The sequence below is a fragment of the Solanum verrucosum genome, unplaced genomic scaffold (assembly GCF_900185275.1).
Source record: "Solanum verrucosum unplaced genomic scaffold, falcon-dt-bn FXZP01000261.1, whole genome shotgun sequence".
Taxonomy (NCBI): domain Eukaryota; kingdom Viridiplantae; phylum Streptophyta; class Magnoliopsida; order Solanales; family Solanaceae; genus Solanum; species Solanum verrucosum.
This window is the reverse complement of record NW_026019969.1, coordinates 3,834,463-3,858,625: the sequence shown is the minus strand read 5'-3', so window position 1 is coordinate 3,858,625 and position 24,163 is coordinate 3,834,463. Positions and strand designations below refer to the sequence as shown.

Here is a 24,163-nt window from a genome sequence, read left to right as displayed (position 1 = left end):
AGTGAAAGAAGCAAAACTAGCATTAGAAACATCAAGTTTTTAATCAGTTTCAACTTTGACAAAGTAGCTCTAGAGTCCACAACTTTTAGGACAACCAAGTAGAGGATCCAATTGTTTATGTTCGAAAGAGAAGTACACAAAGAATTGAAGAAGTGGTTGCTAACGTTGTTGCTTTCCCTCCTCAATTAGGTATCTTTTCTTTTAATTCCTTGTTTAATGTTGTATGTGATTCACATTTTAGATCTCTCACAACTCACAATAAAAAATGAATCCTCAATTTTCACGCTTTTATAAAATATAAAAAGATCAATTAACCTGAGCAAAAAGGGTTTTCTATGAAAGGGAGAAATTTATTTTTTCCCCTAAATTAGACTTGAGACGATTGGGTCTTAGGTAAGTTAAAGTGATTGCACTTTTGATTTAGAAAATGTGATATCTAAATTCTACATTTGTTACTCCGCCAAGGTGGATGCACTTGATTCAGTAGCTAAATTCTACATTTGTTACTCTGCCTAGTTGGATGCAGTTTTGATTCATTAGCTAAATTCTACATTTGTTACTTCGTCAAGTTGGATGCACTTTTGATTCAGAAAATGCGATGGCTAAATTCTACATTTGTTACTCCGCCAAGTTGGATGCACTTTTGATTCAGAAAATGTGATAGCTAAATTCTACATTTGTTACTTTGACAAGTTGGATGCACCTTTGATTTAGAAAATGCCATAGCTAAATTCTACATTTGTTACTCTGCCAAGTTGGATGCACTTTTGATTCAGAAAATGTATTGCTAAATTCTACATTTGTTACTCTGCCAAGTTGGTTCATTTTGCTTGAGTCAAAATCGAGTCTAATTAGTCTCACTTCTGACTTGTCCAAGGTCGCACCAACAAAGGGAACCCTAAACAATAGAAGAAAGCTATTTCTATTCATATCAACTTCTAATGTGGAACTTTTTTTTTGTGTATCCAATTATTCCACCTCAAACAAAGTGTTGTAGGTCACATTGCCAAGATTCAAAGGTGTCGAAAATTGTTGATTGGGCTGGTCTAACCAAGTAAGGGCATGGGATATTTTGGCATGGAGGGGACGAATTAAGTATGACTACCTAGTGATTTATAAGTACCGATTACATAGTGATTTAGAAGCAACCCCACTGCAAACATTTTATATATGACATCCACTCCATAAAGAATGATGCTTAACAAAAACAAGTCTATGGACCTTGCTCCTCACTTTTTATTTGGAGATTCATTTTATGTCATCCACATCATATTGAATAATTACAAATAGCAATAGTCACAGCCCACAAGTTTCTCCTTTTGTTGTATTCCTTCAAACTATGGGCCAAGACATGCAAGGGGTCATTTGCACTTCCGTTCTTATTTTGTCCCGGTCTTTAGTTTGTCCTTTGTGTTTTCGTATCATAATAATTCACAAGTTTTGCAAATGCTCAACCCATTATAAGGGAAAAAACTAAAGACCAGTTCATTTTAAGAGCAAACATGCAATTTAAGCCATCCACACCATGGGCTCTTCATAGGCCACAACAAGTAGAACAGAAAGTTAATGTGGTTTAATCAATTAACTTACATACACAGGTAGAGACGAGAAATTCACTATTTCAATGAGAAATCTAACAGGAGATTTGTAGTAAATATTGAGGGAATAATCTCATAAAATTCATTTAAAAAGCGGTTCACACAAGTGATGATTAAATTTGTCTCACAAATCCTCTCCTTGAACTAAACTCTCTTCTTACATATGAGATGTGTGATTTTGAATGATGTACAATTATCTGCTCACATTGTTATTTTTAGCAGGATTTTTCATCGAAAGAAATATGTCTAAAAAGTTCAAAAACTTCACGTGTAGAACCCAACAAACTTCTCGAAAGTAAGATCACAACCTTTAAAAGTTTGGAATTTGCCAAGGACTTGGGAGAAGCAGTACAAAAGTTTGCACTTTACTAAAGTTTGTTGCATGATGAGATCTTCTGGGAGCACCTATAATGCTAAGAGAAAAGGAAAAGAGATTTACGAAGAGAACAGCAACACTATGGATTTTGCAGAATTTTATGCTCAAAGAGGAAATAAAGGTATCACTATCTGTGAGAGAAGTGCAAATTCCAGATCAGAAGAAATGGCGAGATATTTGGGAACAAGCAATGATCATTCCAATGGCCAAAAATTGCAGTCGCAAGATATGATCAGTTTGAACCAAGTGAATCCTAATTATTTCCTTAGTAAAAGTATTAAGGAAATGAGTGTATTGCCAAGGCAACATCATAAGCCAAGAATAATAGTTCATCCATCCAAGATTATTGGCCCATCAAGATTCAGCCAAAACTATGATCAGAACACTCAAAGAACATCAGTGTCTGCACCGCGTGATTTCTCTTTGATGAAATTGCTATTGGAGGAGGACAATATCTCAACATTGACTGATGAAGAATTACTATATGCAAAAGAGTTGCTTAGTACTGGTCAGGGATTATTATTAGAAGGACAAGGGGTGCAGCAATTTCCCTGCAGTCAAGTAGGAAATCATCAGAACATAGAGAGAGCATCAGGGCCAGCGACATCAGACTTCTCTTATATGAAATTTCTAATGGAGGATGATAATAGCTCCGTATTGACTAATGACCTTTATGAAAACCAGCTGCTTAGTACTCTTTGCAGTTTATCATCGGAAGGACAAATGGTGCAGCAATGGCCCTCCAGCCAAGTAGGAAATTATCCGTTTGACAAGGCATCAGAAGGACAAATGGTGCAGCAATGGCCCTGTAGCCAAGTAGGAAATTATCCGTTTGAGAATGCATTAGCAGGACAAATGGTGCAGCAATGGCCCAGTAGCCAAGTAGGAAATTTTCTGTTTGACAACGCATTAGAAGGACAAATGATGCAGCAATGGCCCTGTAGCCAAGTAGGAAATTATCCGTTTGACAACGCATTAGAAGGACAAATGGTGCAGCAATGGCCCTGTAGCCAAGTAGGAAATTATCCGTTTGACAATGCATTAGAAGGACAAATGGTGCAGCAATGGCCCTGCAGCCAAGTAGGAAATTATCCGTTTGACAACGCATCAGTAGGACAAATGATGCAGCAATGGCCCTGCAGCCAAGTAGAAAATTATCAGTTTGAGAATTCATCAGTAGGACAAATGATGCAGCAATGGCCTTGCAGCCAAGTTGAAAATTATACATTTAAGAACTCATTGCAGCAGATCAACTTACAAAATTATGAGAATCAAGTGTTGCAGCAACCCCAGCAACCATCCTATATGAATGTGCTGAAAAGAGATGATATATCCTACATGGATCTGCTGACAAGAGATGATATATCATGTGGAGATATGCTGACAAGAGAAGAAGTATCCTATAAGGATCTGCTGACTAGGGAAGATATATCATGGACTTTCAATGCGTGATTCAGATTCTGCTGGACCTGTCCTTTTATGTTTTTCTCCTGGAATTTGTTGTTATATTTAGTTCTTGATGGTGTAGTTATCCAATTATAAGTTAGATTCTACAGATAAACTAGTGTATGAGAGAAAAAACTGGACTTGGAAAAACTGTTGGAAATCTGGTATCAAAAGTTTTATTTTGTACTTCATATTTTCCCATCCTTTTGGTCTTGTCTTTTCATCAATCTTTCTTTTTAAATTGTTTTCAGTCATTCATCTAATCAACCCTCAGTCTTTTTATTTAACCTCTATTTGTAGACAAAGGCAAAAGGCTACTGTGCAGTCATGAGTTCAGGTGTAATTTTTTTTATAACCAAGAAATTCACGATGGCTAATTGTAAGAGCGCAACATATGATGTGTGATTTAGACGCACGTCATGGCGGACAAAAAAATTGATAGTATTTAAATGGAAAAATCAAAGTCAATTCTCGCAACCCTATTGGAGATTTGTGTTGCTTGACTTTACTCTATCTAATTCATTACTCCTGAAAATACAAATTTGTTTACAATATTAGTCAAATTCCCACCTGAGTACAGATTTGTTCACCATACCTGCCAAAAACTTGTAAGGACCATTTGAGATTTCTTCGTTTTGCATAAACAATTTCACTCATCAAACCAATCATCCTTCGTAATAGTTTGATCAGTTTATTCACCCGGACTGATTCTAGACAGCAATATGCTCATAGGACTACTTTCTGAATTCTGATTCAGTGTCATTATTAAGACTTTATAGCGAATGAGATAAGTTATGCAGCCAAATAGTAAAACAGAAATAGATGGTCCATCCATAGAATTGCTAACCAATATTTTTTTGGGCAAATTGGACAAAATGTCCCTTAGGTTAAATTTCTTATACAAAAAATAGTTCACTTAAAAAAATATTATCTTTTATTACAACAAATGGCCATTCGGCACTTTTATTTTACAAATTTTGGCCAATTTCCTTCTTTGTCTTCTCTGCTTCATTTACTGTTCTTCTTCTTCTTCGACTTTCCTTTTTTTTTTTTTATAAAATTGATGTACTGCAAACATGTATTGTTTCAAGTGAATTATATATCAAAAGACTCGAAATATTCAGAAAAGTTCATATTTAAAATTTGAGATTGTTTAGAGGTGATTTTGAGTTGATCAAATTGAATAGTCAATGTAAATATGTAGTAATAGTTAAGTTATATTCAGCCTTTTGAATATATCTAGTCAATGTATATGTAAGTCATATTGTATAGCAGCATAGATTATTATTTTTTTTATGACTTTTGACTATTTTTTATGTAAATAAAATATGACTATATTTATTGTAAACTAATTACTTTATTTTATATATATATATATATATATATATATATATATATATATATATATATATATATATATATATTTGAAATTGGCCCTTTTTCCCCCCTGTTTTGGCTTTCTGAACTAGGCATGTGCCAGAACCACATGGACAATATGAAATCTCCGGGAAGGAGGAACTAACCACTGAGAATCAACAACCACCACTCTCCCGGGAAAATAATCAAATCCAAATTAGAATTAGAAATTTACGGATTCACAATAGCACAACAGAAAACTTAAAAGTATGCGAATCATCAATAGGTGGATTCGCATCACAATTTCCCGGCAAATTATGATGCTGAGAGTTTTTTTGTTTTTTTTCAGATTTAGTTCAGTATAATGATCAAGTTTCATGATTCTGATGTCCACACATACATGTGGAAGTTTGTTAATAGTTTTGTTGCATTCGGTGCTGCAGTCCCAAAACTCAAATGGGGACGACAATATGGACAATGTTTCGACAGGACAGAAAAATGTTTATAGATGAACCTACAATATCCAGGACTGGACATATGGAGCGTGTACATACTATGTGAAATTAGGCTTTGAGCCTAACTCATACTCCAAAAGCTAAAACAAAGGAAGAGATCGCTCAAACCTTATAAAGAGAGTAGGAGACTAAACATCTCATCAACCACCGATGTGGGACTTTTTCATTCTTCAACACTACAGTATGGAAATAATTGTTATGGTTTAGCCCTTATTGCCATGTTGCAATCAGATTGTTGGCAATATTTGTTGCATCATTTCTCAGATAGGCAACCAAGCATGGGCTTCCCCTCGCACCAACAACCCAGTCGCATCTATTGTTGCAAAGCCTCCACGCGAAGTGTCGTTTTTGATAGTCACATATACAATTCATATATATTAGTATTATACTAACAAATATATAAACAAGTATTAGTAAGAAACTAATTGCTTAGGCATTTGGAATTTGCACGACGACCTTTGGTAGTGCTCGTTATTTATTGTGGTTTAGTTATCACATTAGTTGGTTATTGTTATTGCTCCTCTTTTGAATGTTATACTATGTTTTCCCTAATATTATCTATGTCCTCTCTACTTTTGTGTTTTTTTTGCAGCTCTCATGTGAGGATCTCTTGGTAACAACCTCTCTAGCTCCTCGAGTTAAGGATAAGGTCTACATACACTCTACCCTCCCCAAACTCCGCTTTTAGGACTACATTGGGTTTATTGTTGTTGTATTTGGAATTTTGACTACTTCATCTTTTACAACGGATAAACCAAGGTGATAGTGTAAAAATCTATCACATTATCAATGTGTCCAACTTTCCTTAATACTGTTAGAGAAACGACAAATGTATAATATGATATTTCTCTTTTTGATCTAAATCCATCCACATTCATGTTGTTTATACAAGATTATGCGAATTTATAACAAATAAACTTCAAATTTCTCTTATTTATATTTGGTTAATTAGTCACACCATTATTTATTATTCTTGTCGGTTGCGATTTAATTGAAACCAATTTATTCATATCTCAATTACCCCAAAGTTTAGCTGGAATATAGAAGTCAAGAAGTAACATTTCTCCATCTATATAAAGGACTTGCATAGTTTTGTTTAACTGAAAGGTAAGAAGCAAAACTAGCAACAGAAACACCAACTTTTTAATTATATGTAATGTCTATGTCAAAGAACCAAGCAAAGGAGACAATTGTTTATTTTCGGAAGAGAAAGATAAAAGAAGCCGAAGAAGTAGTTGCTAATGTTGTTGCTTCCTCTGCTCAACAGGTATATTTTTCTTTAAATTCCTTGTTTAATGTTGTATGCGATTCACATTTCAGATCTCTTACAACTCACAATCAAAAAATAAATTCCCGATTCTCATGCTCCTATGAAATATAAAAAATCAACGAAGCGGAGCGGCAAGGGTTATACATGAAAGGGGGAAATTTATTTTTTTCCCTAATTTAGGCGATAGACTATTGGATTGCACTTTTGATTTAGAAAACGTGACATCTAAATTTTATATTTGTTACTCTGTCAAGTTGGTTCGTGTTCTTGTGGGGACTTTTTGACTCAGTAAAAAATCGAGTCTAATTAGTCTTACTTCTGACCTGTCAAAGGTTGTGCCTACAAAGGGAGCCCTAATCCCTAGTAGAAAGTCTTTCCTACTTGTCTCGACTTCTAATGTGGAACTTTTTGCATATTCCCAATTATTTTGCCTCAAACTAAGTATAGTAGGACACATTGCCAAGATTCATAGGTGTCAAATTATCGGTTGGATTGGTCTGACCAAGTAAGACATGGGACATTTTGGCATTGAGTGGATGTGTAATTTTTTGTTTTAATTTTTTTTACCCTTGACCCCGACCTCAACCTTGACCAAAACTTGAGACTCAACCTCCAGCCCTACCATGACCTAAGACCTAACCCTTGACCTCGACTCAAGAGCTGATGCAAACCTTGACTGAGTACCTGACCTTGACCCTAACCAAAACTTGGGATTCAACCCAAGACTTGACGCCCTGCATGACCTTTACCTAATACTCAACTCCTAGCCATACCCTAACTGAAGACATGATCTTCGACCCGACTTGACCCATAATTCTAAGACCTGACCCTAACCCTAACCTGGACTAGGACACGATCCTAATCCTGACCCGATGTCGACTCAAGACCCCACCCCTCGACTGGAGACCTCACATTGACTTAACTAGTCTCGAGACCCAAACCCTCAAGCCCTAACTCAGGAACCGACCACTGAACAAAAGTTAGGACCTCACCCCAACCCTGACGTAGAATTTGAACCTCAGATTAACTAGAGATCTAAATCCCGAATCCAGACCTAGAGCAAGGATCCAACCTAGGACCTTGACATAAGATTCAACCCTTATTCCTATATTTGACTCAAGACTTGACTCTGATTCTTAATTTATGATTCAGCCCCGACATTGACTCGAGGCTCGACCTCATACTCAACCCTAACCCAAACTTGAGACTCTACCATTATCCCAACTCTTACTCTAGACCTAATCCCCAACTCAACCTTGATAGATAATTGCACCTTGATTCGACCCTGACTCAAGACTTTAACCCTGACTCAACCCAACCTTAAGAATATGTAATATTTATGAAGACTTGTCGTGGATTTGGTTAAAAGGAAATAATAAAAGCTAAGTCAAATTGGGTGGGTTGGGTTATGACCCGTCATTTAGCCTATCTTGACTCAACCCATCTTAGCCCAAGTTAGCTTTGGGTAGGGTTAGACTTTGAAGGTGTGGATACCATGGGGCTCTTCATGGGCCACAACAAAAGAGCTACTCTCTGCCATCTTCATACTCTTTCAGGTAGCTTGATAATTAGTTATCATGCAGAAAGTAATAAAGTAACGTTGTATAACAATAAATGAGACAATAATAGAGTAAAATAGAGAAGGAGAACAAAATGTTAATGTTACATTCAAAGGAAGAGACGAGAAATCCACTATGTAAATGAAAAATCATATGGGAGAAATTAAATATTTATGGGTGAAGCCGCCACAGCAAATTGCCAATATATAGTTTAGTTTTTGAATGATGTACATACAATTATCAGTTATCTCTTTTTTACATTGTTATTTTTTAGCAGGAAGCAAAAACTATTGAGGAAGGAAGAGCATACTCTCCTAATAGCTCAATGTTGAATACTAGACAATCCAAAGGTAAGTGTTTTTTTTTTTTTCCATTTTATTTACTATGTTAATTCTGTATTTTTTACATCCTAATTAATTATGTACGTATATAGGTGGAGGTGCTGTAAATGCTAAAATTATAAGTGATAATTTAGAGGAAGAGCGCAATACCTGGAATCCTTATGATGAATCGACAAAGGAATCTTTATTGGTTCAACCAACACAACAAGAGACAAATGGGATCCAGCTTGCTCTTGTAAGTGATTGCATACACTCTACTATCACTTGCTTTCCGTTACCATTGAGATTTGTGGTGGGATGAATAGAATTTCAAAGTACTTCTCCTTTATATGGCTTCACATGGTCCATATTCGGATATACCAGTACCAGAAACTGGGTGGTAACCAAGAAAAACTTAATTTACACAACCTTATATTGTCTCTTGGGTACGCCTTCAACGTATTTTCTTTCAAGTATTTGACAATACTTATATCATATATGCTATTATAAAATTAAGAATTTGGTTATGTGTAAATAGTTAGTAAATTCTTTTAAAACCATATTTTTCTTAATCTTATACAGTTTAGATTTTTTATTTTTTAAAAAAAAACATTCAAAGAAAAAATGTTTGCAGCTTACCAGACATGCCTTAACTTATCACATAATGTTTCTTTTGAAGAATTGTCAGTTGGAAGCTAAAATATTACTACTACTAAGCTTATTATATAGTGACAAAGAAGAAATTTTGATAATTCTTTCGTTCTTTCTACTGTTAGGTTCATAAGAGGAACATTGACTATGCGATTAGTCCATTGGAGTTTGCGAAGGACTTGGGAGGAACATCACAAAGGCCTGCACATACAAGAGTTCGTTAGAGAACCTTGGATGCTGCGCGAGAAGGAAATATGACTCGTAAAGAGAACAACAACATTATGAGTATTGCAGATTATTGTGCTCAAAGAGGAAATAAAGCTATAAGTATCTCTGAGAGAAGTCTGAATTCCAGATCAGAAGAAATGGCCAATTTTTTGGGAACAAGCAATGATCATTCTAGTGGCCAAAATTTGCAATTCCAAAACATGAACCAAGTGAGTCCTAATTATTTATGATTCTTGTCGGTTGCGATTTATTTGTAACCAATTTATTCATATCTCAATTTCCCCAAAGTTTAGCTGGAATATAGAAGTCAAGAAGTAACATTTCTCCATCTATATAAAGTGTGAGAAATATAGGAAAAGAATATTATTGAATTGTTGTTCTAATAATTACATAGAGAACCCTATTTATAGACACTATATAATACAATTCCTTACCAAATAGGAGACTATAAACTATTCCTAGTTTGTTTAGGATTGTGTTTTCCTATTCTATTCTAACACTCCCCCTCAAGTTGGTGCATACAAATTATATGTACCTAGCTTGTTACAAATGTAATTAATACGAGGTCCGGTAAGAGACTTGGTGAAGATATCTGCAAGTTGATCATTTGACTTCACAAATTTGGTAACAATATCTCCTGAGAGTATTTTTTCTCTTACAAAGTGACAATCAATCTCAATGTGTTTAGTCCTCTCATGAAACACTGGATTTGATGCGATATGAAGGGCAGCTTGATTATCACACACAAGTTCCATATGACCGGTTTCTCCAAACTTCAGTTCTCCAAGCAACTGTTTGATCCAAACTAGCTCACAAGTTGCTACAGCCATTGCTCGATATTCTGTTTCTGCACTGGATCGAGCAACCACACTTTGTTTCTTACTCTTCCATGACACCAAATTACCTCCAACTAAGACACAATATCCGGATGTAGAACGTCTATCAAAGAGTGATCCTGCCCAATCAGCGTCTGTATATTCGGTGATATGCTCATGGCCTTGATCCTCGAAGAGTAGTCCTTTACCAGGAGTTGACTTTATATATCGCAGAATACGAACAACTGCATCCCAATGACTATCACAAGGAGAAGTCATAAACTGACTTACAACACTCACAGGAAAAGAGATGTCCGGTCTAGTCACAGTGAGGTAATTCAACTTTCCAACCAACCGTCTATACCTTTCAGGATTACTGAGTTGCTCCTCCTGTCCTGGAAGGAGTTTAACATTCGGATCCATAAGAGTGTCAATGGGTTTACATCCCATCATTCCTGTCTCCTCAAGAATGTCTAAAGCATACTTGCGTTGAGAAATAACAATACCTGATCTAGACTGAGCAACCTCAATACCAAGAAAATACTTCAATCTGCCAAGGTCTTTAGTTTGGAAATGCTGAAAGAGATACTGCTTCAAATTAGCGATACCAACTTGATCATTGCCAGTGATAACGATATCATCAACGTAAACAACCAAATAAATACACAGATTTGGTGCTGAATGCCGATAAAACACAGAGTGATCAGCGCCACTACGAGTCATGCCAAACTTCTGAATTACTGTGCTGAACTTTCCAAACCAAGCTCGAGGAGACTGTTTTAGACCATATAGTGACCGACGCAATCGACATACAAGGCTTCTAGACTCCCCTGAGCAACAAAACCAGGTGGTTGCTCCATATAGACTTCTTCCTCAAGATCACCATGCAAAAAGCATTCTTAATGTCCAACTGATGAAGAGGCCAATGACGAACGGCCGCCATAGATAGAAAAAGACGGACTGATGCTATTTTGGCCACAGGAGCGAAAGTGTCACTATAATCTAGCCCAAATATCTAAGTATACCCTTTAGCAATAAGCGAGCCTTAAGCCGATTGACTTGACCATCTGGACCAATTTTGACTGCATAAACCCAACGACAACCAACAGTAGACTTACCTGTAGAAAGGGAGACAAGCTCCAAGTACCACTCGAATGTAAAGCAGACATCTCATCAATCATAGCCTGCCTCCATCCAGAATGAGAAAGTGCTTCTCCTGTAGTCTTAAGATGGAAATAGAGGACAAAGATGATACAAAGGCATGATGGGGTGAAGATAAACGATGATAACTCAAGAATGTATAATGGGGATTAGTATTTCGAGTAGATCGTATATCTTTATGAAGTGCAATCGATTGGCTAGCAGGGGGCAAGGCCACAGTAGGAGCAGGGTCCGGCGCATGACATGAATCATTTGAGACTATTGCTGGACGAGGACGTCGATGATAAGTTAGGAGTGGTGGCACTGTAACTGGAGATGGAGAAGATACCGTAGGTCCCTCAAAATCGGTACAGGTAAGACCTGAGGTATGGGTAAGACCTCAGAGATATCAAGATGATCAGAAGATGTGTAGTAAGGTTGAGATTCAAAGAATGTTACATCGGTAGACATAAAATATCGGCGGAGATCATGTGAATAGCAACGATACCCTTTTTGAACTCGAGAGTAACCAAGAAAGACACATTTAAGAGAACGAGGGGCTAATTTATCTTTTCCTGGGCTAAGTTATGAACAAAACATGTGCTCCCAAATACACGAGGAGGGATATAATAGAGATGTAACTGTGGATATAGTATGGAATGTGGAACCTGATTCAAATAGAAGATGAGGGCATTCTATTAATTAAATAGCAAGATGAAAGACTGCATCACCCCAAAAACGCAACAGAACATGGGATTCAATGAGGAGAGTGCGAGCAGTCTCAATGAGATGCCTATTCTTTCTTTCCGCTACACCATTTTGTTGAGGAGTGTATGGACAAGATGTTTGGTGAATAATTCCTTGGTGAGACATAAACTCCTGAAACTGGGATGATAAGTATTCTAAGGCATTATCACTACAAAAACTACAAATAGAAACACCAAACTGATTTTTTATTTCAGCAAAGAAACTTTTGAATATAGAAAATAACTCAGAACGATCTTTCATTAAGAAAACCCAAGTACATCTCGAATAATCATCAATGAAACTAACAAAATAACGAAATCCTAAGGTGGAACTGACTTTACTAGGACCCCAAACATCAGAATGAACTAATGAAAGAATAGACTCTGAACGACCCTCAGTACCACGTGAAAATGTGGCACGAGTGTGTTTCCCAAGTTGACACGACTCACAATCTAATTTGGACAAACTAAATAAACTAGGCACCATCTGTTGCAGTTTAGATAGACTCAGATGTCCCAAACATTTGTGAATGAGGTCCGGAGGATCTGTAACAGAGCATGCTCTGAAGGAATTTGAAGAGGTAAGATAGTAAAGGCCTTGTGATTCATGTCCTGTGCCAATCGTCTGTCCCGTACTGCGATCCTGCATGAGAAAAAAATCATCAAAAAAGGTTATGCCACAATGTAGGGCACGTGTCAAACGACTAACAGATGCTAGATTAAAAGGGGAACCAGGGACATAAAGAATAGAGTCTAGAGTGACAGAAGATAAGGGTGTGGCTTTTCCAACCCCTTTTGGTTTTGTTTGTATCCCATTGGCCAAAGTAATAGCAGGAAGAGATTGTGAATAAACAATATCTGACAGAAGTGATTTGTTACCAGAAACATGATCAGAAGCGCCCGAGTCCATGACCCATGATCCATGAGTATTAGACTGTGAAACACAAGCAAAAGAATTACCCGCAACAACATCATGTTAAACAACCGAAGCTACTTGTGGAGACATTTGCTTACTTGCTCGATATTGAAGGAACTCATCATATTCTGATTGAGCAATATGAGCATTATGGGATGGTCGATCAGGCGGAGTAACAAATGCTTCTTGTGAAGATGTATGCTTACTTGCACGATTACGAAAGAACTCATTATATTCCTTTAGAGTAGCAGGATCATAACTGGGTGGTGGACCATGCAAATTATGACATATGTCACGAGTGTGTCCAGACTTATGACAATAACTACACTTGGATCGAGGTTTTCCAAGACGACCTCCTCCTCGTCGATTCTCCATAGATTGATATACTCGTTTTTCTATAGTTTGAGATGCGAGAGGAGAGAAATCAAAGGTCGGTGATGAAACTACTTTGTGGCTGGGAGGCGCGGCAATACGAAGTAGACGAGAGAATAATTCATCAACTGTAGGAATTGTAGGACTAGCTAAAATCTGATCACGCACTGAATCATGGTCAGTAGAGAGCCCAGCAAGTGTAAGAACTAGAAACAACGTCTGTCTGTGTTCTTGTTATTTGTCCACATTTTTAGTGATTGACATCAACGTGTCAAATTCCTCCATAACTGATTGTACATGACCCAAGTAAGTAGACATATCAGATTCTTGTTTCTTTAAGCTAGTCATTCTAGATATCACATCATAGAATCGAGATATATCATTAGTATATAAAGCACGAGCCTTTTCCCAAACTGAATAACATGTTTGGGATGAGCGAAACAAGGGCATCAACTTGGAATCGATAGATCGCCATAGGAGACTACATAATTGAGCATCAACCTTCTCCCATTGTGCTTTGACGTTATTATCTGTCTCACTAGCCTTTGCCTTTTCATCTACCACACAAGTATTGTTGGTTAAGTGATCATGAACGCCTTGCCCCTTGCACCATAACTCAACCGAGGAAGCCCAGGCTAAATAGTTTGAGCTTCCCATTAATGGTTCTGAAGTGATCATAGCATTTGAACTACCTATATTCTTGGAGCCAAAAATATCAATCCCTAAAGACATATTATGAATTTAGAGAGAGGAAAAAGAATTAAAAAAAATAAGGCTGGTCCTGGTCAGAATCTGGGAAAAAAAAAAAGTTGCAGTCGCCAGAAATTAGGTTTGACTGCCCGAAACTGGTCGGAATAAGAAAATAAATATACAGTCTGCCTCAAAATGGAGAGGCGATCGTAATGAAAAAAAAATTGGTCGAAAAACTAGCCGGAACAGGTCTCACGCGCCGACGCGTGGATATGTCAACTCGCCGGAGAAATTCTTCCGGCGACGCGTGACGGCGTGTATATCACTGGTTTTCGGCGGGGATGATTGGGGTTTGCTCGCCGGAAAGTTCCTCAGCTAGTGGTGGTGTTAGTTTTTTTTGGAAAACAGTGACGGAAAATATTAAATACCTGGACAACCACTAGGTTACCGGAAAAAGAAAAAAAAGAACTGTGCGATTTTTTAATTTTTTTTCTCTCACAATTGCTCTGATACCATGTGAGAAATATAGGAAAAGAATATTATTGAATTGTTGTTCTAATAATTACATAGAGAACCGTATTTATAGACACTATATAATACAATTCCTTACCAAATAGGAGACTATAAACTATTCCTAGTTTGTGTAGGATTGTGTTTTCCTATTCTATTCTAACATAAAGGACTTGCATCGTCTTGTTTAACTGAAAGGTAAGAACCAAAACTAGCAATAGAAACACTAATTTTTCGATCAGATGTAATGTCTATGTCAAAGAACCAAGCAAAGGAGACAATTGTTTATTTTCGGAAGAGAAAGACAAAAGAAACCGAAAAAGTTGTTGCTAATATTGTTGCTTCCTCTGCTCAACAGGTATATTTTTCTTTAAATTCCTTGTTTAATGTTGTATGCGATTCACATTTCAGATCTCTTACAACTCACAATCAAAAAATAATTCCCGATTCTCATGCTCTTATGAAATATAAAAAATCAACTAAGCGAAGCGACAAGGGTTTTACATGAAAGGGAGAAGTTTCCCCCCCCCCCCCCCTAATTTAGGTGATAGACTATTGGATTGAACCTTTGATTTAGAAAACGTGACATCTAAATTTTATATTTGTTACTCTGTCAAGTTGGTTCGTGCTCATGTGGGGACTTTTTGACTTGGTCAAAAATCGAGTCTAATTAGTCTTACTTTTGACCTGCCAAAGGTTGTGCCTACAAAGGGACCCCTAATCCCTAGTAGAAAGTCTTTCCTACTTGTCTCGACTTCTAATGTGGAACTTTTTTGCATATCCAATTATTTTGCCTCAAACTAAGTATAGTAGGACACATTGCCAAGATTCATAGGTGTCAATTTATCGGTTGGATTGGTCTGACCAAGTAAGACATGGGACATTTTGGCATTGAATGGGTGTGTTATTTTTCGTTTTAATTTTTTTTACCTCTCACCCCGACCTCAACCTTGACCAAAACTTGAGACTCAATCTCCAACCCTACCATGACCTCGACTCGAGATCTGATGCAAACCTTAACTGAGTACCTGACCTTGACCCTAACCAACACTTGGGATTCGACCCGAGACCTGACACCCTGCATGACCTCGACCTGAGACTTGACTCCTAGCCATACCCTAACTCGAGACACGATCTTCAACCGACTCGACCCCTAACTCTAAGACCCGATCCTAACCCTAACTCCGACTAGGACACGATTCTAATCCTGACCCTAAGTTAAGACCCAAGATTCAACCCCCGACCCGATTTCGACTCGAGACCCCACCCCTCGACTGGAGACCTCACCTTGACTTAGTCCCGAGACCCAAATCCTCAACCCCTAACTCAGGACCCAACAACTAATCAAATGTTAGGACCCCCACCCCCAACCCTGAAGTAGAATTTGAACCTTGGTTTGACTAGAGATCTAAACCCCAAATCTAGACCTAGAACAAGGATCCAACCTAGGACCTTGACTTAGGATTTAACCCTCGTTCCTTTATCTGACTACCTAGAACAAGGATCCAACCTAGGACCTTGACATAGGATTCAATCCCCATTCCTATAGCTGAAGACCTGACTCTGAACCTCAATTTAGGATTCAACCCTGACCTTGACCCAAGACTCGACCTCATACTCAACCCTAACCCAAACTTGGGACTCTACCCTTATCCCGACTCTGACTCTAGTCATAATTCTCGACTCAACTTTGATAGATAATTGCACCTTGATCCGACCCTGACTCAAGCCTTTAACCCCGACTCAACCCAACCTTGAGAATCTATAGTATTTATGAAGACTTGTTGTGGATTTGGTTAAAAGGAAACAATAAAAGCTAAGTCAAATTGGGCGGGTTGGGTTATGACCCGTCATTTAGCCTATCTTGACTCAACCCATCTTAGCCCAAGTAAGCTTTGGGCATGTTGGACTTTGAAGGCATGGACACCATGGGGCTCTTCATGGGCCACAACAACAGAGCTACTCTATGCCATCTTCATACTCTTTCAGGTAGCTTGATAATTAGTTATCATGTGGAAAGTAATAAAGTAAACATTGTATAACAATAAATGAGACCATAATAGAGAAAATAGAGAAGGAGAACAGAAAGTTAATGTGGTTTGATCAATTAACTTACATTCAAAGGAAGAGATGAGAAATCCACTATGTAAATGAAAAATTATACGGGAGAGAATTAAATATTTATAGGTGAAACTGCCACAGCAAATTGCCAATATATAGTTTAGTTTTTGAATGATGTACATACAATTATCAGTTCTCTCTTTTTTACATTGTTATTTTTTAGCTGGAAGCAAAAACTATTGAGGAAGGAAGAGCATACTCTCCCAATAGCTCAATGTTGAATACTAGACAATCCAAAGGTAAGTGTTTTGTTTTTTTCATTTTATTTACTATGTTAATTCTGTATTTTTTTTTTACCTCCTAATTCATTATGAACGTATATAGGTGGAGGTGCTGTAAATGCTAAAATTATAATTGATAATTTAGAGGAAGAGCGCAATACCTGGAATCCTTATGATGAATCGACAAAGGAATCTTTATTGGTTCAACCAATACAACAGGAGACGAATGGGATTCAGCTTGCTCTTGTAAGTGATCGCATACACTCTACTTTCACTTACTTTCCGTTACCATTGAGAATTGTGGTGGGATGAATAGAATTTCAAAGTACTTCTCCTTTATATGGCTTCACATGGTCCAAATTCGGATATACCAGCACCAGAAACTGGGTGGTAACCAAAAAAACTTAATTTACACAACCTTATATTGTCTCTTGGGTACGCTTCAACGTATTTTCTTTCAAGTATTTGACAATACTTACATCATTTATGATTAAGAATTTGGTTATGTGTAAATAGTTAGTAAATTCTTTTACAACCATATTTTTCTTAATCTTATACAGTTTAGATTTATTTTATTTTAAAAAAAAAAACAGTCAAAGAAAAAATGTTTGCAGCTTACCAAACATGCCTTAACTCATCACATAATGTTTCTTTGGAAGAATTGTCAGTTGGAAGCTAAAATATTACTACTACTAAGCTTATTATATAGTGACAAAGAAGAAATTTTGATAATTCTTTCGTTCTTTCTACTGTTAGGTTCATGAGAGGAACATTGACTATGCGATTAGTCCATTGGAGTTTGCGAAGGACTTGGGAGGAACAGCACAAAGGCTTGCACATACAAGAGTTTGCGAGAGCACCTTGGATGCTGCGCGAGAAGGGAATATGACTCGTAAAGAGAACAACAACATTATGAGTATTGCAGATTATTGTGCTCAAAGAGGAAATAAAGGTATAAGTATCTCTGAGAGAAGTCTGAATTCCAGATCAGAAGAAATGGCCAATTTTTTGGGAACAAGCAATGATCATTCTAGTGGCCAAAATTTGCAGTTCCAAAACATGAACCAAGTGAGTCCTAATTATTTACTTAGTAATGGTATGAAGGAAATGAGTGTCAGGCCAAGTCATCATAAGCGAAGAATAATAGTTCATCCATCCAGGATTATTGGTCCATCAAGATTCAGTCCGAACTATGAGCAGAACATGCAGAGGACATCAGTGTCTGCGCCACGTAATTTCTCTTCAATGAATTTACTAAAGGGGAATGAAAATACCTCATCATTGACCGGTGAAGAATTACTAAATGACCAAGACTTGCTTAGTACTGATCAGGGCTTATCGTCAGAAGAACAAAGGCTGCTGCAATCACCCTACAGCCAAGTAGGGAACTATCAGAACATGCAGAGAACGCCAGAGTCTGCAACTTCAGACTTTTCTCATTTGGGATTGCTAATGGAGGGTGAAGACATCTCCACCCTGACATATGACCTATATGGAATGCAGCCCCTTAGTACTCAGCACAGTTTGTCATCAGAAGGACAAATGGTGCAGCAATGGTCCTGCAGCCAAGTAGGAAACTATCAGTTTGGAAACTCATCAGCAGGACAAATGGTGCAGCAATGGCCCTGGAGCCAAGTAGGAAATTATCAGCTTGGGAATTCATCAGAAGGACAAAGGGTACAGAAATTGCCCATCAGCCAAGTAGGAAATGGTCAGTTTGGGAACTCATCAGCCGGACAAAGGGTGCTAGAATTGCCCATCAGCCAAGTAGGAAATGATCTGTTTGGGAACTCATCAGCTGGACAAATGATGCAGCAATGGCCCGTCAGCCAAGAAGCAATTGATCAGTTTGGGAACTTATCAGCAGGACAAATGGTGCAGCAACAGCCCTGCAGCCAAGTAGGAAACTATACATTTGAGAACTCTTTGCAGCAGATTAGCTTACAAAATCATCAGAATCAAGTGTTGCCGCAACCCGAAGAAATATCCTTTAGGGAACTGCTGGCAAGAGATGACATATCCTATATGGATTTGCTCACAAGAGAAGATTTACTAATATCATGGACTTGAGATCGATGCTTGATTTCTACTCTTTCAGACATGTCTTTTGATGCTTTTTTCTTCTTGAATTAGTTGTTATATTTTATTTTTTTATCAAAGACAAATTCGACAGACAATTAGCATATGAGAGAAAATTGAACTAGAAAAAACTGTTGGAAATTGTGATATCAAAAGTTTACCAGCACATTGAATGTTATTCTGAATTTGTTTTCATCAATTTTTCTTTTTAATTATATTCAGTCAATTCATCCAATGATATGCTTCTGATTCCCCTGATTTGAGTTTCTTGAGGCATTTTGGACAGCAATTGAAAGTTCACTTCATACTTGCCCATAGTATTTCTATTGATATATAATCAACAGCTAACATCCTTCCAGGAAATAGCAAAATAGCAAGAGCCTTCAGCAACAAAGCTAGGCTCCCTATGACAGCTTTCCAGAAGCAAGCAAGACGGTGAAGGGTATTTTTAATTGAAAGTCAATTACTCCAAGATATGCTAATGGCTTGCTTCATATTTATGTTTACTATATGCAATTATGCTACTTTGAATACAGTTAACAGCCCCGTAAGGTAGCACCATAACCAGCCTGAGATGATGGAGCACTCAAATGCGAGGGTTGTGTTAAATTGGAAAATAGAAATTGGGTTAGGTCATGAGAAATCTAAATTTACTTTGGGCTCAAATGAACTAAAAATATCAAGTTGGATCATCACACGCTTAATCTCAATAATTTAAATATATTAGTATTATTTATCTTTTATAACTATAATTTGAATTTCAACTCAAGAAAATAAATTTTAAAAAATTACAAATAGATAAATAAATCCTAGTAAAAGATATAAAATAGATAGTAATTCATATATTAGAACATACATTACACCAATGCAAATAAAGAGTCTTAAAACAAGTTAAAATTAGAGATTGAATTGGGTTCAATTTTTTTAAAAAAAAAAATGAGTATGCAAATAAAGAGTCTTAAAAAAGCAAATTACTTGAATGGAAACTTTTTAATAATTAATTACTGATTTTAGCGCTCCTTTTCATTTATTACCATTTATAGCAACAAATATCAATACTATGATAAATCTGCAATATGTATTAAAAGTGAATTATGTATACAATATATACTGTAATATGTATTAAAATTGTATTATAAATGTATTAAAAGTGGTCAAGTGAAGAAAAAAATGTTATTGTTATAAATGATAAATATTTTCTCCATATAGTATATTTATGTAAGTTTCCCCTAAATTATTTTGAATTCAACCTATAAAATTATGAGCGAGTTACCTTTATTTGGGCTCTTTTTGACATTCTTAGAGAGATGGCTGGATGCCAGAATCAGCCTGAGTAAAACCTGACTGAGCAACCAACTGTATATAATCCTTAGGGAGCTTTACAAAATATATCAAAGTTAAGCATGCTTGACATACGAAAAAACAAAAAGTGAGTCCTCAGGAAGCTTTATTTCCTTTGTTACCACTTATTTTAAAGGAATTTTTTTTTTTTATAGCAAAGTTAAACATATTCATGTCCCAAAGGTGGAAAATTGGAAGATTTAGAGGAGATGGGATTATTAAACCATCACTAAACAGCAAAACAATGAAGAAAGCTGTTACATAGTGTCATATCTAACATGGAGGTCAGCATTTGAAACATCAGCAAAATCCAAGATCACATATACTCATTAACTGCAACTTGAAGCTGATTCAGTATTCAAAGAAAACAAAACATCTTTTCCTAGAAGGTTGGGGTGGCAATATTTACATCAAAATTATAGCAGTGCTCAGATGTCATCAAACCACGAGGGAATCCACTTCGCACAATCACTGCTCTGGAATCAGTTGGATGAACAGTCCTTGGCCCAGTGACCAGGCTTACCACACTTAAAACAAGTGCTTGAATTGGAATACTGTACTCCTCCATCAGCAGCAGAGCGTTGAGAAGACGACTGTGGACAATCTTTAGCCCAGTGCCCAGCATTGCCACATTTGAAACAGGAAGTGACTGAATTGTTGATTTTGTTGGTTGACCCATCCATTTTTGGGTAAGTCTGAGAGCTGTTAGATGAATTTGAGAAGCTAGCATTGGTCGTGTTGTCATTACACCATTTGAAGAACCCACAACCTCCCTAAGAACAGTAACAACATATTAGCAGACATAAACATAATGAATACATTGTATTTGGGCTGCCTTCCTTTGATACCACAGAAAAGAAAAGAAAGAAAAAAAACAAAAGAAAAATAGAAACAGTAACCTTGCCGCAGACATTTTTTTTTTATGAATCTGCAGCAAATAAACTTGTTGGTAAAGACTGGGAACTGAAATTGAACACTTAGATTGTTGTATGCACATGTTCTAGAGCACAATGCACGACATCTTTGGATACCTCATTTTTCAGTTATTGAAATCACTGCCGAAATTGGTCATGATCCATGATGTATATACAACATGTTTGTTAGGGTGTCCCACAGTAGTTGAGAAAGTGGATTGTGCTCTCCTTTAGATAGCTTTGATCAATCCTTCACGTCATGAACTAGCTTTCTAGATTAAGTTAAGCTAAGGTCTATTTTCTTGACATAGTATAAGAGTCAAGCCCATCCCTATTGTTGTGTTTACTAATGTTTGGCCTCCTCTTATGTTATCCGCACTCAAGTTGAACAATTTCTGGAGTGCATGGGGTGTTAAAAGTGACTCACGTTGGTTAAGAAATGAGTTACTATCTCCTTGTAGGTCCATTTTCTTAAATATGATTAAGAAATTAGAACTTCAACAGTTCAACCAGTCATACTCATATTGAGTTCTCATGGAACTCCAGATGAGATCAGTGTTGTCAAGGCGCACTTAAGCCCTGAAGCGATGCTCAAAATGTGTTGAGCACTTCGCTTTGCTTAATGTACGCTTCAGTGTTGCCATCAAGGTTCTAAGGCATGCTTTTCCTTGCCAGTTGAGCCTCTTCTGAAGATACAACACTAAACATTGATATTTCACCTTATCGTTTAAAAAAATTCAATTTATTTGTCATTCATGCTTAGAATTATTAGTCTTGGACTAAAAATATATATTTGTAAAAAAAATTTCTCCCTTGGTGCCTTATTTGCAATTTGCGCTTAAAGTTCCAACAAACCTTAGAGCTTTCTTAAGCTTGAAAACACCGGATGAGATCAAGCTATTCTACAGTACCATCAATCATCAGTTTCTTGATATAACCTCTATTCAAAGGCAAAGGCAAAAGACTATGTGCAGTCACAAGTTCAGGTGTGATTCTGTTTAATAACCAAGAATTTACGAGGGCTGGTGGAAAGAACGCAACACGTGATATGTGGTTTAGGCGCAAATCATGGGGCTTCGAGCCCTACTGCAGACAAAAGCATTATATTTGAATGGAAAAAATCAAAGTCAAGTTTTCACCTAAGATACCTAGTTGTCAATCCTCGCACCCTAATCTACTATTGAAGATTTGTGTTGTTTGACATTACTCTATTCATTACCAACTGAATACAATTAGTTTACAATATATGTCCAATTACCATCTGGGTGGTACAAATTTGTTTACAATATTTATCCAATACCACCTGAGTACAACACTGTTCACCTAACCTGCCAAAAACTTGCAAGTGACCACTTGAGCCTTCTTCATTTTGCTCTAAACAACTTTACTCTTTTCTTTTCCTTCAAACCAAGCATCCCTCAAAGGACTTGATCAGTTTATTCACCCCGATTGATTCTAGACAGCAATGAGCTCCTAGAACTACTTTCTGAATTCTGATTTTGTGTCATTATCAGGACATTATATAAAGCAGGAAATTAAGGGTAACATATCAACTGATCTGGATGATAAAAGGTTTTTGTGCAATCAAAAGAGCCTATGTTGCACAGGTACATATCTATGCATTGTGAAGCATTTCAAGTAGTTAGACATTTAATCTCATTAAGATATGTAGAGACCTAGTAAAACAGAAAAGGGAGGTGATACTAAACCAGATTCGATGGGCATCGGTAGAACTGCTGACCAATATTTTTTCCTGTTTTGGCTGTCAGAACTAGGCATGTCCCAGAACCACATGGACATGAAAGTTCCGGGAAGGTGGAGCTAACAGTGTAACTCGAGCCTCGGGTGGTCAGAGAATCAGTAACCGGAGGTTGGTCACACCACTCAAAGAATCCACAACCACCATTCTCCTGAGAAAGTATTCAGATCTGGATTAGAATAGAAATTTACACAGTACTGGAAGTCCGGATACTCAAATTTTAGCACTCACAATAGCATACCAGAAAGCTTATAGGTTAGAACAGGCAAATATGTTGATTGATAGACACTATTTTCCCTTTTTCACCTAGAAAATTAAGTTCCAATACAAATCTAGAAGAATGAAAGAATTGTACATTATGTTGAAGTGGTAGTACCTGTCTGATAGGGCATTTGTAGAACTTACGACCGCGATTCTTCTCAGTATTGGCAGTGAGTACAAGGCAACTACCCATTCCACACGCACATATCTTCTCAGGAAAGCTCACGGAATCATCAGTCGGTGGATTAGTATCGCAATCGCGAGCCCAATGCCCTGATTTCCCGCACTTAAAGCACGAATCACCAGCATCGGAACTAGACCAGTTATTGCTGCTATTTGCTTTGTAGTTGTTGTTAATTGGGGTAGAAAAGGCATTTGTCGATCCTTTTTGTTGGAATAAAACACTTTTGTTCCCTTTCAGAACCGCTAGATAAGCTCCTTCTTCCACACTGGTATTGTTATTGGTGTTGACGTTGAACTTTGGCGTGGTGGTGGCGACGGCGGCAGAGATCCGGCGAAGCTTGGCGGCGGTGGAAAGGGCTTCTGCCTCTGCTGCGGCGACCTGAGATAGGAATTCTTCGTCTTCAAATTCCGCCATTTTTTCTCTCTTCGAAAATTTTGAACCTTTGGGTCTCAACTTCAAAGTTGCTTCCACATTTTCCCGCCAAATTTTTCCTTCGTTTTAATTTTTTTTTCTTGGAAAATGCAGTTTTGATTGTGAACTGCAGTTCACTTATTATTGAATATTGCACATTTAACCTTTAATTCCTCTCAGACTTAACAAATTTGGTCCAATCTTAACGTCCCTATTATATGCTTTAGAAATATCAAATTAATTAAGTTAATTTTCATGAACTAATTTCTTTCTTCTTCTCTTAATGATCTTCAGCAAATGCATGTTCACAAACCAAAAATAATTAATAATAAGGTGGACATATGAATTTCTTCTGAATTCTTGA

The 24,163-nt window shown here is 37.1% G+C and overlaps 1 protein-coding gene across 1 annotated transcript; it reads right to left on the bottom strand.

Moving 5' to 3' along the window:
- Positions 1-20,472: 20,472 nt before the first annotated feature.
- Positions 20,473-23,842, bottom strand: LOC125815867 (uncharacterized). The gene is made up of 3 exons (XM_049495429.1): positions 23,320-23,842; positions 22,894-23,094; positions 20,473-21,043 (listed from the first exon to the last, which is right to left on the bottom strand). Exons 1-3 carry the CDS (start codon positions 23,800-23,802, stop codon positions 20,753-20,755), a joined length of 975 nt encoding a protein of 324 aa, XP_049351386.1. The 5' UTR covers positions 23,803-23,842; the 3' UTR covers positions 20,473-20,752.
- Positions 23,843-24,163: the final 321 nt, after the last annotated feature.

Excerpts from the sequence above, each read along its gene's own strand:
- LOC125815867 (XM_049495429.1), bottom strand. The coding sequence starts at position 23,802 with ATGGCGGAATTTGAAGACGAAGAATTCCTATCTCAGGTCGCCGCAGCA. Across the intron at positions 23,095-23,319 it reads ACAAATGCCCTATCAGACAG|GAGAATGGTGGTTGTGGATT; the intron begins GTACTACCACTT and ends ATACTTTCTCAG. Across the intron at positions 21,044-22,893 it reads ACCGATGCCCATCGAATCTG|GGAGGTTGTGGGTTCTTCAA; the intron begins GTTTAGTATCAC and ends TACTGTTCTTAG.